This window comes from Calidris pugnax, unplaced genomic scaffold (genome assembly GCF_001431845.1).
Source record: "Calidris pugnax isolate Ruff unplaced genomic scaffold, ASM143184v1 scaffold211, whole genome shotgun sequence".
NCBI lineage: Eukaryota > Metazoa > Chordata > Aves > Charadriiformes > Scolopacidae > Calidris > Calidris pugnax.
The window spans coordinates 7,031,101-7,045,738 of NW_015091083.1; the positions used below are offsets into that span (position 1 = coordinate 7,031,101).

Genomic DNA, 14,638 nt, shown 5'->3' on the forward strand with positions numbered 1-14,638 from the left:
TTCCTGGCCTGGATACCCAGCAAGCTTCTTCCTTTAAAATAACATTCCCCTGACACAAAGTCTCAAAGCATCACTTAAAATTGCCCAGCTCATATTTAATTCATTTTTGGATTTCCCCAGCAGGAGATGCTTAGGTATATATTATGGCCAGCAGACTGGAAAGCTCCAGATATTCAAGAGCTGGATAAATAACTCTTAATAACACAAAGCATGAAGTATTTGCTGTACCTCTCAGTCCTCCTCCAGCTCATAGGCAGAGGAAGAAACAGGATAAAAATCAGTGCAGTGCTCAGATAGCTCAGTGATCATCCCTAACAGAAATCTCTCTTTAGTGCTGGTTTATGTAATAATTTCTTCCAACTTTATGGCTGAGTCACACCCCCCAGCCTGCCTTAATGTAAATGAAAAACTAGGCATTAAAGTAATGTAACAGTTTTCATTGTGACAGTTGATAAAACATGTGCAGAGGGATGATGCTGGCTTTGCAGGGCAGGGAACCAGAGTCCCAGTGGCTGGGGAGCCCACCACAGCTGGCAGAGCTGGTGCCCAGCATCTCCTACACCACAGAGCAGTCACGTCCTTGATGTCTGGCAGCATTCAGTGTTGCCTACACTACCAGAAGGTCCTGAAGTGGCACCAAGGGAGAAAAAAGCAATTTCCTTCCTGAGAAACAGCAACTAAACTCAACAGGACTGGGGATGACACTTTGAAGAACCAGAGCCTTCAGTTTGGCAGCAGTCTTGAGGCAGATGAGCTGGCAGGTCAAGGGGTATGTGGGAGTAAGGGTTTATGAAGTGGGTGCATTGATTTATCAGCTGGTTCCCCTGCTCATCAGAGGGCTCTTCTCCTAACTACAGGGCTGTCACCTTCCATATCCACCCCCAACACTGCCTGTGTATTTTTGCATTAGATGCAGATAGCATGCATTTTAGACCCAGCAGAGGTTTACCTACTTGCCTCTTGAAGGACTTTGCATGAGAAGTGAGCTTATATCATCAAGGAGTCTGTCTGTCAAACTGCTACTTTCTAGTTACAAAAGGCATATTTTAGGATGTTTCTGGAGAATAAGGTTTCATGAGATCTTTGTGGCTGGATTTCTGTGATCAAGTTTTCAAGAACATTCAAAATGCAGATGGGGGAGGAGAAATGGGTGCGATTTTCATTAGCAGTAAGGTTTATTAGGCAGCTATTATTAGGTATCAGTTCTTCCCAAATGTAGATACAATTGACATCTGGCTTATGGATGTAAAGTTAAAATTACAGAACTAACTGCAATCAAAAGCCTTAAAACATCAGAAGCTTTTTAAAATATATTGGTTAATTCCACTGAGGATACAGTTGGATTGAGATCATATAAAGGATTTCTTAACATGTGGTTGGGATGACTCGCATAATCTACTTGTAATTGCTGTTTGTGAGCAACAAGACCATGGCAGAGCATCCCTGGGAAAGTCAGACAAGTGTAAGGGAAAGTGAAGACTACTGGTGACAACTGGGACTAGATAGCATAAAAAGTTCTTTAATTGAACAGTCTTTTAATGGAATCACAGTGCAAAATTTGAGGACTCTGCTAAGTCTTTTCCCGCATCTTAATGGAAAAAAGAGTTATAAAGCTAAATTATTTAAGAAGACAGTCTGTATATCCCCCTGCTTAACTAGTGCTTACAGGACCAAACAAATTGTCTCCCCAGCTGTGGTAAGAACAGGAGTTTTATGAGTAGTGACAGGCAAATTTTAGTTCTGTGCTACATCTGCCTCCACTGTGCCACATGTTTAGCCTTGCCCAGTTTAATACAGCAAACTCTCCCCTCATTTCAGGATTGCATTTTTTAGCTCTTAGCCAACACAGACACTGTGGTTTATATTTTATATTTTTGAGTGCTGCTGTGACAGAGGTTTCAATTGGATACCATTTGCTGTGATCAGAAGTGTGCTTTCAAATATTTTTAAATATTTTATAGATTAGCACTCAAAAGGAAGCAGAGCCTAGAAGAAAAATAACTGCTATTTCAGCTTCTTTTCTGTGCCTGCTGATGAATTAATGATTATTTTTTACATCCCTTATACCAATAGCAGGCTTGAAAGGCTTTAACATTGAGGATACCCAAAAACATTAGAAAAGGGAGGCCAAGGTGGAGTTGTAGATCAGTTGTGATGAGCTGGGGCCACTCACTGGGAGAGGGGTGGTTGTGGGTCACCTGTAAAGGTAGGGAGAAAATGGTCTCCTGGGAGCATCCCAGGTCACCTGCAGGCTGGGAGAGTGAGGGACCACTGCCCCAGGAGTGTTCTTTTCCCTATTTGTTGCTTTTGGACACATTAAATTGTCAAAACTGGTACACCCAAATCTGAGTGCATATTTGTGTGTGTGTGTACACATATATGCATGTGTATAGAGGGATGGGGTAGGGGAGAGAGGAGAAAGTAAACACATGGTTTATGTATTTTGATTTGTATAAAGGTAGAGAAATCAAAGGTTTTTGATTTTGGAATGACAAACTGACTAAATTATACAAAAAAATAAACACAGCTGTTCTAAGCGGGAAAAGAGAGAAAGGTATCCAAGAGCCCAGTCCACCATAAGCTGTTGATTAACCAGACCAGCTGTTATTTAATCCAACTTTCTCTGAAGTATTGAGGGATTTTGGAGTGCCTTGAAAATCAAATAATTTGGCTTATCTAAATCAAATATGATACTTTTTTCCTCTTTTTTTTTTTTTTTTTAAAAAGTTTTCCTTTTTTTTTTTTTTTTTTCTTTCAATAGAGTTTCCATTTGATATTTGTTAAGTTTTGTTTTGAGTCTTCAGTTTCAGTGTTTCAGAAGGCAAAGCAGTCTGAAGTTAAGTGGTGTACAGAGCCTGGTTGATCTACTTCAAGGCTTTAAAGCTACCTTCAATGACAGTCATATTAGTGGGATAAAGAAAAGTACAGTGCTCCATGGAACCAGTCCTCCTTATTTTTGTGCTGTGCTCTGAAATCATTGCTCAGGATTTAAAGTGGATGCTGAAACAGCAGTTTAAAAATTCTTTGCTTTGATCTAAAAAACCTGATAAAAAAAGCATGGATTTTCTGGAGTCTTTCTTTCTATGTTTCTAACCTTTTCATTTTGTATACCAGTCAGAATGCCTCTACTTTATTTATCTTTTGTAGCACACATGTACTTAATATTAGTCCACAGATGAAGACAAAATCCCAAAGTGATTTGTGTAAAAGAATGTAACAAAGGAAAAGTGGAGAAAAAAAACAATATCATGAGATCAAATGTTATTTATGCTTGTACAGTGTTTATACATACATTTATGAACAAGTATCAGCTATAACCCAGTGGTAACTTTGCCCTGTTCTTAGCCACTTACAAAAGCATCAGTACTCTATCCATTGTCAGCTATTTAAACAGACTCCTGAGGTAAGAACAATGATGTTTAAAATAGATTGTTTCTTAGTAAAGGCTGGTGTCTCTCCCATATGTTGCCATAGTCCCTATTGACTATCAAAGCTCAATAATCTGTTTCCCTCATTCCAAGCTTTGGAAGTTCAAAATGGTTGTTGTTTCCTCTCTAAGTATTACCCTAACATTTCTCTGTAAATTCTCTCCTGACAGTGAGTATGATGTCCCAGCAGCATTAGCAATGAGCTAGGGCACTAAAGGCATTGCCTTTTTTTTTTTTTTTAACATCAAACTATTTTGAATGAACAGTGATGTGTGTCATGATATCAGTCCTAGATGTGGAGCCCATAAATGGTGGAGTGATTTCCTCCCTGAGTTACTAATTGGCCTGTGACAGTGACATTGACATTGCGGTTGCAGACACATGTGGATTGGAAATTAATACACTGAGATTGATCGTTATGACAGCATATACAAGTCAGACCATCCAAGCTCTATTAAATCACTTAATAAAAGCTGAGTGAAAGTATATAAGAAGCATGAGAAAGCCTTGGATTACCTTATTTAAACTTGTTACTTAATGAAAACATAAATACTTGAAACGCATGAAGTTATTAACTAAATCAACCAGAATTATTGTACAATTTACTCAGGCAGATCATCAGCCAATCCAATCTCCATTTAAATTGATGGAGCTGTGCTGTCGTACACAGCTTAAGCTCTAGACCATGATACTGATAAAGTCATATATCTCTTTTAAGCATACTGCATTTGGAACATGAGGGGTTTTTTGTGTGACAGCTACATATACATTCGTCCTATGACTTAAGAACCGTAAAAACACATTTGATAAATTAAAAAAAAAGTTCACATGATAACTTACCATTCTGTAAAGTTTATCCTCCAGATCCTGATTAATTCTTTGTAAGGCTAGGTAATTGTTTTGTATCCTAAAACAAAGATGATATCATGTAATTGAATGCATTGGTTTTGGTGTTGTTTTTTTACCTGTAATTTTCACATCAGTACAAAACCTTGGCTTGCACTACTTGAAATCTATTTTCTTATCACTCCTGTTGCCAGTCAGTGGTTGCCTTTGAAATGTAATTACCACCTATTTCCTAAGAAAAACTTCGTTGTCATATTTGCTTACTATATTTAGTGGCAAATTCCATCAGGAAGTGAAAATACATTTACTGTTCTGCGCTTGTGTGCAGACATGCATCACAGCATAGGAACCTGCACAAAGAGACTCTAGCTTTACATCAGGCTCAGGAATGATATGTTAGAGAGGAAGTTTGAGCTGTATGCTTAGAAAGTATAGAAAAAGACTTATGGAGCTCTCTTAATAAGGAGAATTGCAGCAGAAACCTAATGACTGTAGCAAAAGCAACATGTGCGTATCACCACATGACTTAGAAGAGAATATACCTTCTTTTGACAGAAGGTCAAGGAATTGCCTATTCTCAAGAGCTAAACACATCCCCTTTCTTCAGGAAATACATTTAGATAGCTTAGCCTGGAAAAGGTGGGTATTTATTTTTATCAGCACCGAGGGATTGAATGGATTCACAAAATAAGACTCCCCTGCTTATTCCAGAGCGATACACCAAAGAAAAGTTTCAGTCTGTACATCTTCAGGTTACTTAGATGGTAACCTTGGTATTTCAATGAACAAGCTGTGCAGTCTGTGGGAAAAACATCGCTATTTTGGTAGTAGTTGTGCCTGCCTTTTCACAGAAGGCAAGAGGGTAGTTCCTCGTTCTTGTTTGTACATATCACCTCAGCAAGATTTATAGCAACTATAAAGAAAATGCTAGAAGCTCAGCTGTGAAAAGTTTGTCTGAATACATCTGTATGTTTGTACTGAGAGTCTTAGGTCAATAGGTCAAAGTATTTTCAGTGGTGAATTGATTTTAGGCAATGGGCAAGTGCGTTCACTGTACGAATGCACTCAGATGTAGTAGATGTTCGTTCAGCAGAAAGCCACTTGTTCCAGAAGGTTTGGATCTGGGTGTTGTTTCCATAATGATTAGGAAGGGATTTGGATTAAAGTAATCTCTTTGGTTTATTGTATGGTTAGGAGTGCATGTTGAAACCAGAACCAAGACCTGCATTTGAACCATGCCATGGCTGCAAATCAAGGGGTCCAGCCCACCCCTTCTTGTCAGTGGAGTCTCTCTCCCTGCTTCTGTTGCCATGGAGATTTTCTTTCCAGTTAAATGATCAAAATTTTCTGTTCGAGGGCACGCCAGTGGCTCGTGGTGTCTCTCATGAGGCATGCAAAGCTCCCACTGGGACTCCCAGTATTACCGTAACATCTGCTGCATGGACCTGGAAGGGAAGGTCTGTGCCAAGGACAACTGCTTTGTGGGCATAAATAGTGCCATCCCCACGGGTGAAACTCCCCGAGGGTCAGCCCAGACTCAGGGCAGCCGTTTCAAACGTGTGTTGTGAGCCTGGAGGAAGTTGCAGCATCATGTACTTTTTACAGAGCTGCTAAGCAGAGATTTCCTCCTTGTAAGGAGATCTGTGGTAAAGAGTGCTTGCTAAGGTGTGACCCAAATGGGTTGAAAATCTGTGAGACCTGTACTAACCTACAGCTTGGTCATCACTCACCAGTTCTCACAGTGCCATTGTGTAAATGTCCAGGTGACTTAAACGATTGACTGGAGTTTATGGATCTCTGTGTCTCTGCTTTGTCCGTGCCCCTGTCAGATGCATTTGCTACTAAGCCTCTCTATAGACATTTATTTGTGCAGCTCTAGGTATACTTGGGATTTCACAGCTGTTCCTCCAGAGTCAACGCAACAGAGAGAAATCTTAGGGTACCCTGTACCCAGCTTTTCATGGCAAAGGAGAAGGCAGAGGTGCTCTTGATAAATCAGTGGAAGCAAGGAGGCTTAAACTGGCTTTGCCTGCAGACAGCTACTCAGCACAAGCAGGGTTATGTTTTGCTGGTAAGGCTGTGTGCTGTGGTGTGGGGAGCAAGGATTTAGAAAAATAAGATAGAGCCTGCTGACTGAGACAAGAAGAACCCCAGTATCTTCTCTGTCATGGTCTATAGTTTTTTTTCTCTAGTAAAGCAAAATAGAACAGGTTAAACTTGCTTTGCACCCAGGCAGCTCATGGCTCAAATAGAGGTGGTGTAAAACCAATGTAAAATTTTGGCACATGCAACCTCCTGAAAATGTGCATGGATTGAAAAGCATCTGCATAAATTCCTGAAAGAAAAGCGGAAAAAAATACTGGTTCAGGGCTTCTCTAGTTCAGGTGTCTCTGTACCTCAGTCTGTTCTGTAGTGTAGATGTAAGTGGAAAGCTCAAGGAAGACCCTTTTCCCTAAATTTGAGATGATGAATAAAACCAGCAGTAATTGCTACTTGGATATCTGTCTTATGATGTTGACAATGCATCACTGGGTTTGCTCCTCAGCTTCTGTTGGCACTTTTTCTCTTGATATGGGTGACTGGAAGATTGGTTACCATTAAGATAATTACTCTTGGATGGCAACACTTCCATGACATGGATGGCAGAGGGTTTTTGGAAGAGCTTAGCACAGTCTGCTTCTCTGCTTGTAACTTCTTTTGTCCTTCCTCATAAAATTTTCCCCTGTTTTATGGTTAGGAGAAAGTAGCCCACAAACCCTGGTTCTCTAACACATTCATTTTGCATTGAAAAAATTGACCGCCTCCCAGAAAAATAAAATTCTATCTAAAGAAAACATCCACAGTAAGTAGGAAGCTGAGCTTCAAAAAGTGTTTCTATTGAGAACAGTATGCAAAGGTAGTCAAAATAACCACAAACACATGCACACATACACAAGCACATACACATGCACATATATGCATAAACCCCAAATTGGAAATCCACTGTGCCAAAAGAAGTGTCAGCAAATGTGGGTGGCAAGGAGAGAAATGGACCCAGAAATATATGGAAGAAAGTGTTAAAGGGATAAAAGAGAAACCAAGTAATCAAATCAATCTTTGGGAAAAACTGTAAAACAAAGGAGAAATAAGGAAAATTATTCAAATTTGAAAATGATCAGACGAGGAAAACCCTGTTTGCAGAAAAATTACGCCCAAAGAGCTTTAACATTTTGAAGTATGAAATGTTTTAATGTTGTAAATCTGGCTTCTGTGTAAATAAAGCAAAGAGTAGGTCAGCTTCACTACCCCATGAAACTGCTATAAAAATAAGCTCCTGTGAATCAATAACTTATTATAATTTTTTGATGTTTTTTTGTGTTGTTCGTATTATTATGTGAAACAGATGTGCCTCCAGGTGTATGTATGTGCGTGCATTAAATGCATGTTTAGATTCTTGCCCAAATCAGCACCTAATGAAAAATATTCTGACCATATTGAACATGAGGTGTCTGTGCTCTAACCTAGAAGACAACACACACCTCTCTAAGATTGCAGACCACAGCTAAAGAAGAAATCTGAAAAAGCCTCAATTTCTCTGCTGGCACACAATCTCAAGCCCTCTTAAGGCCAGGACATATATCTGAAGTAAAACACAAGTTTGGGCTGACTCTCTCTAAAGGAAGGGAATTTCACTCAGACTGCAGTTTAGCTTTGAAGAGTGACCGTTAAAATAGTAACTTTCCTTTCCCCTCTCTGTTATCGCAAGTTACTTCCTTATGAAAACAAGAGAGTTTTCCCCATGTTTATTCCAAAGCTAGCACAGCTAGGGGATTCCTGTTCAGAACACCTCTTTAGTCCATCAAACGTTTCGCTTTGGGTGAAACAATTATGTATGGGGGCTAATCTCAGTGCTAAATGTATGCTTGTCTGGGTTTATTTCTCATGTCTTGAAATAGCTCTGCTCTCTGGTAAAAGCTAGGATGGGAACCTTCTCAAGTTGTTGCCCAGGGTGGGGTCTCAACGAGGAAACCCAAATTGAAATTTGGAGTCCAGCTTCCATTCCAAGATTGGTATTTGAAATTTTTTTTTCAATTTTAACTTAAAAAAGCAATGCTGATCACCTCAGGTAGAGGATCCCTATGACGTATATGAAATACCCCATCTCAGTCACTTTTCAAAGCTGAATCTATGCTTTACAGTTAATATTTTCAAACCTACTCAGCACTGTCCTGCTTTTTGTCCCACTGGAAAAAGTGCAAAAGGCCACTTCTAAATGTAGAGAGGTCAAAAACTTGAACATCAACACACATAAGTGATCTCTTTGCTTGGTTAAGAGAGAGGAGGCCTAGCAGCAACATAGACAATTCTGGATAAATTAAAACAATAAAGGCTTTTAGAAAGGTGTAGAAAAGGATGGTCATTCAGCCTCTTGGAAAAATTCTGCACTTGACAGTAAGCGGAAGTTTAATAACAGAAATGTCTTCCAGTACACAAGTGGGATCTTGTTGCACAGGGCTTATTTATTGGGGGTGGGGGTTGAATTTCTTTCCCTGTGCAGTGAATAAGGTAAGAGACACATTATTGAAACTAAGTCTAGTTCTTAGTTTTTCTCATATTGATTTTCCCCAGTGACATGTTGCTGACACGCTTTTGGATGACAGTTTTGTTTCAGACATTATCCTTCTCCAGGTTGAGAAACCTAGTTGCTCAACTTGCGGTATGCCTTGCTATTCTCAATAGAAACATTTTTAAAGCTCACCTTGTAAAATATTTTGGGCTTCCAATATGATTTGTCTTCGGGGGAGTAATCACCTGCCTGAAATATAATTTTTAATATAAGTTTTCTTCATAATACGGTACAATGTTCCATTAGAATATTGGAAAATAATTTCTAAGAATCTGATGTTTGGGTATGAGGGCTAGACTTTGCCATGAGCAAAGAAAGACTGCCTGGCCTGAGTTTTGAAGGGTGCTTAACTCATCAGTGCCCAATGAAATTGATATGAGGTTTCCTTCTGACTTGGAAGCCCCTTTGTTTTAACAGAAGTGGGATGGTCAGCCCCTCTGCTGAATTATGGCAGCCGTGCCTGAAATAATGCTTGAAGAGAAAAGAGTTCCAGCATTCCCTGTCCTGTAACATATTGGGTCAAGGGTGAAGTTACTTTCAAAGCTCTGCTCTAAGTGAAGTGATAGGAAAAATATTGTTGGAAAGAAAACAATATGGAGAACTGCTCTTTATAGATGTGTGTAGATTTCAAGACCATAATGAAACCTGCTTATTTTAGCCTGGTTTTAAGAAGCCTCCCCCATTAGGGAAGAATTTTAGTAATAAGACCACACTAGGATGTTTCCTAATTTGAGGTCTTACAGCCTCATTCTGCATCAAATTTGCATAAAATGGTTTGGTTGACTCATTTTGTTGGTGGTTTCTGTCTTTGTTTTGGTTTGGTTTTTTGCCTTCTGCAAGGAATGAAAAATATTTCTTTGGGTATAGCCCTGGAATGATTTGTTGTGAATTTCCTTTTGACTTATCCAATGAACTAAACCAAACAGTTATTATTTACATCAGTTTAGCAAAATCCTCACAAGAAATGCAAATAAATTCCTGCATAAATGGATAATTGTAGGTTCGGAAGTTTTGCAAACAAATAAAAAAATGTATATTAAGAATCCCTGATAAATGTAAAACTTAATCAGTGCCAGGAATTTCAGGAGCGCATGTTTATTATAATTTGTCATTAACACTAACTGGGCTCCTGATTTGCAACAGCACTGTACCACAGCTTCAACAGTTTTAAATAATGGGTTTACAGTATCATTCCATTCTATTTGAGATTAAAAAGGAAATGATTTGCTATAGCATAATGTGAAATGCCATATTATTTGAATTGAACATACTCTCAGATTTGAGTGATGGAGGGCCAAATTCTTTTCTATTGTTCCAGTGCAATGTAGACTAAAAACAGAAAATACATAGCCAACTCATTAAAAACATTTATCTGTATATGTATATAAAATATATGTAGTGTGTTTATAACCTTTGTATGTGTAACACAATGTGGCACTAACCCACATGTATGTTTACACATAAACAATGTCATATATGCACATACATAGGTATATTTCCATTTGCATATATACTTTCTATACAGAGGCATCTTACATAACACATGTAGATAACTAATGTGGTATGTAATACATATGAAGGTAAGTGAAAGATATATATTTGATGTGAAAACACAATGCGTAATCAATAAATAATAAATGAACTATGCTTGAGACTATATGCTTGCATTTTTACTTATACGTCTTTAACACAGTCACTTGCAAATTCCTAATTACTCTGTTTATTTCAAAAAGTCAGTTACTAACCTTCTCAGTTTTTCAGTTACTTTTTCAAGTTCCTCCTGAGCACGTCTCAGTTCTATTTCAAGATACTGACGTGTAGAATCAAATTCCGTTTCAAGCATTTCCAGCTTATGGGTAGTGTACGATAGACGCTTTCGTAATTCCCCCTTCTGTTCTTGCAAAGTACTAGAAAAACAAAGACCACAGCTGTAGAATTTAGCTGCTTCCGAAAAGTATTTTATGATCCACTCTTTGACCAGTTCCCTAGAGTATAGGTTGGCATTAAGCCAGAGAAGTGCGCTTAATAATTTGTTTACTGCACTTTGAAAATCTTCTGATTTAGACATTTGACTATCTTCCCATCTGTCCCTTCTAGTGCATTCGTTGCTGGTATCTCATTAGCCATAATGGAATATTTCGAGAAAGAATCCTCATTAAAATACAAAATACAGTCTAGAGTTTGGTTTCACACAGGACCTTTCCTCTAGCGATATCTTAACAGACCAGGACTGAAGTAGCAGATATCTATGGAGCAGCAACTCTAAACAGGTTATGCAAAAATATTACCTTGCCAATAATCCTAGTTATAACACATTTTGTGGAGAAAGAAAATTTTGTCTTCTTTGATTCAATTTCCACCCCAATCCCTGGCCATAGAGCTGCTAGAGATGTTATGTGTTCATCTGGAGAATGGTAACCAATTAATATAATAGTAATTTTAAACTTATGAATCTTTCCCCATTTTCATACTGATTTGGGAGCAAAGACTTCCCAGACTCAGGCGTGATCCCCAATTTTTCAACAGTTCTTTCACTAATAAAGACCTTGTGCCCTGCTTGTTAGCTAGCTTCAGTTCAACTCTTTGACAAAACAAAACCCTAGGCACAGAGTTTGGAGAGGAAGGTTTTCACTTTGTTGTTTTCTCTTTATTTTAGAGATGACATAAGATATTGTAAAGCCAGGAGATCGAAGCCAATTTTTTTATCATGAAGGTCAAAGTGCTATTTGCATCCAAATAACCCCTCTGGATACAGAGCAATGAATCTGGGGATCCCTCCCTTGTTTTACTGGAGCTTGGCTGTGTGACTTCAGGCCAGTCTGTGCTTGCCTCAGTTCTTATCTGCAAAACATAGATCTTTTATGTGTGTCTATTTAGTTTGTAAGCTCCTCAGTCCTCTAGCGTATTTGCCAGTTGCACAGCAGGACAGGGTTCCTGTCAGAGCTGGTATCTCTGGAGGTGACTGTAACTTGGTTCAAATACCGAAACCTCAGCGTTGAGCTGATCTCTTGGCTTCAGGTGGGACCTCTGAGGCACTATGGAATTGGACTCTGCCATCACCTTGAGACAAAAGTGCTACCGCGTGATGCACTGTGAATTGCCCTGCTTGTTTTTTAACAATATGATAAAAATAATTCTTCATAAAAGAATTGCAAATCTTGATTCGCTTTGATGTCAAGTACTGCCATCAACTTCAGTAGAATAATGTTTGGGGTCTTTAATTAGACAAGAGAGTTGGGAACAACATTCCATTCTTCAAGAAACACTTATTTGAGCTGTCCTGAGTGTTACTGCCTTCTCTACAAACTGCGATAGGAGCTTCAGTAAGTTAGTGGAAAAGCTTTACAATTGCTCCTTACTTGATCCACGCTGCTTAGAGCTGGGAAACAGTCTAATGTTTTGCCAACACATTGCTCTATTTCAATTACACATATTGCGTGGTTACAGTTATACTTAGATTACCACTTGTAGTTATATTCTCTTAAAATAATATATTCTAATTCAGACATTTAATGCAGCTCCAGTTAATGCAATTGTTTAGTTTTTATATTTCAGTTGGTGAATAAAACCCCCAAATTATCTAGGCAAATGAGAATCTGAACCCATGCTGCTCCTTTCTGCACGTCCTCATTTATGATGTTACCACATGGTACCACCTTTCACTTTGTCTGCTTCTTGCTACTCATCTGCTCATCTTGGAAAAGAAAAGTGGTCAGTTTTCCTTCCCGTAGCCTGGCAACTTGGATCTGCTTCTATGAAGTGGGAGTTACAGTGTCAAAACTGTTTAGAGTGAAAAGATATTTGATATCAAGCCTTCTGCTGCTCTAAAAATCTAATCACTAGGATTTGCAAAAAAAGTGGACAGTAGGTTCTCCAACTATGATTTTGGATAAAAATGCCCAGGCTGCTGCTCTATGCTGGAGAAGCACAGTCGATGCAAGTTAAGTCAGATGAGGGGAGGTTACAACGCCCTGCTACACTGGGGAGCTTTGGCCACAGGCAGAGTTTGACCTCTGGGAGGAAGAGGGGCTGTAGGGGTATAAAAATAATAGGAATGCCAGGGTTGTTCAACTCATTAATACCTGGACAATGCTTGACAAAAGAGGAAAAGGAGGAAAGTTAATGGCCTCCAATAACTTTGTGTTCTGCTTCCTCATGGTCTGGGTCTCAGCTGTGTGAAGATTACGTAGAAGCAAAGCACCTGAGTCCTCAGATGAAGTTGCTTCTGCATATACCTCTTTGCCTAGACCTGTCTATGTGGGGAAATTTGGGGTTCAAAATGTGAGTTCTGGGAAAGAAGGAAGGAAGGAAGGAAGGAGGGAAGGAGGGAAGGAAGGAAGGAGAGAGAGAAAGAAGGAAAGAGAGACAGACAAAGGAAGAAAGGAAGAAAAGAAGAAAGAAAGAAAGAAAGAGACCCCAACAGGGAAAGCACGTAACTATCTACTTTAATATCATTATTGAGCCAAGCAAGTCCTGAGAAGATAGCTAACTTTAAGCAATGACACAATGAAACTTGTGCTTATGATTGGCACAAAATGAATTTTCCCGAGTCTGGGGCTGAAACCATGGAATGGGTATGAATAGGTGTAACACTAAGAGCAGATTTCCCAGGATTCCCAGAACAGTTTCAATTTCTGCAGGACTTAAGCCTTATCTAGATACATTCCTGGTTTAAGGTAAAGCCAGTTGTTTTCTCTTGCTTACAGTTATATATAAGCAAACACCTAAGAAGCAAAGTCAGGGCAAGTGAGAGAAACAGTAGGAAGAAGAACATACAATGTGTCAAATTTAGTATCTCTAGTAGCAGGACTAGAGGCTCAATTTTTGTTTTATACAAATCTAAGGCATTTCATGAGCTTTTTTTTTTTTTTTTGCATTTCTCATTAAACAGACATTCTTCCACTGAAAACCTTTCCCTTGCTGCTAGCTTCCAATGGTATCGCATAATTCTGTGTCTGAATTCTTTCCTTAGGCTGTGTTGTATACTTTCTTGTTCTGGAAGCCTGGGGTTTTAATAAGGCATGCTTAATTTTGTTGTGTACCTCTGTAAATTTGGTAGTGGTATTTTAGGGTTGAAAAGAGGGAAAAAGTAAAAATTAAAGATACAAAGACATGAAGTCAAGCATTTAGTATTTTCCCTTTTCTCCAAAACAACCAACTCTACAAACTGGCTGCATGTTGTATCTGCTTGCCACATACCAGCTAATTCCAAAAGTTCACTGTATTATGTCTTAGAAAACACCTGGATTTTGTGAACCTCTGATAGCTGGGAGGAATTCCAGGACAGGATGCAAAATCGTGCAGACTAGGACCTCTTGCATAAGTGGTTGTCTATTTCTTCTAATGATCTCGAAAGGCCTGCTCCTGTGACAACCAAGTCATTACCTATTTTGCTTTGTTATAGTATTTCTCTAAAAACAATGACAGTAAGTACAATATTAAATATTTAGACTAGTGAAAGAAAACCTCTCAAGGAAAGCTACTATAAAGGTGATTAAAAACAGGTCTTCAGACTTTCCAAAGCATTATATTCACCAATTAGCTCTGTTTATGCTTATTGAAAATATAAAATAGGTATGAAAACATATATTGGCACAGAAATTTGTGCCCACAAACATTGTAATGCTGCCAGTAATTGCCAGGTTTGAATTCTGGAGTCGCTTCTTGCTGGGGAATTTAAAGTCCTCTTCCCTTGAGCACTGCTTCTACAGACAGACACAAAGCCCCACTGCTGCATCCTGCTTCTGCAGCAATTCAG

The 14,638-nt window shown here is 38.9% G+C and overlaps 1 protein-coding gene across 3 annotated transcripts in view; it reads right to left on the reverse strand.

The window, feature by feature from the left end:
* BEGAIN (brain enriched guanylate kinase associated) overlaps positions 1-14,638 on the reverse strand; it is a 166,583-nt gene that overhangs the window by 48,369 nt on the left and 103,576 nt on the right. For 2 of the 3 annotated variants that reach the window (XM_014957705.1, XM_014957707.1), the window contains 3 exons: positions 10,626-10,787; positions 9,013-9,069; positions 4,269-4,335 (listed from right to left, as the gene is read on the reverse strand). In XM_014957705.1, coding sequence (XP_014813191.1) covers positions 4,269-4,335; positions 9,013-9,069; positions 10,626-10,787 — 286 coding nt within the window. The remainder of the gene's footprint in view (positions 1-4,268; positions 4,336-9,012; positions 9,070-10,625; positions 10,788-14,638) is intronic. The other variant, XM_014957706.1, reaches the window with a different exon arrangement.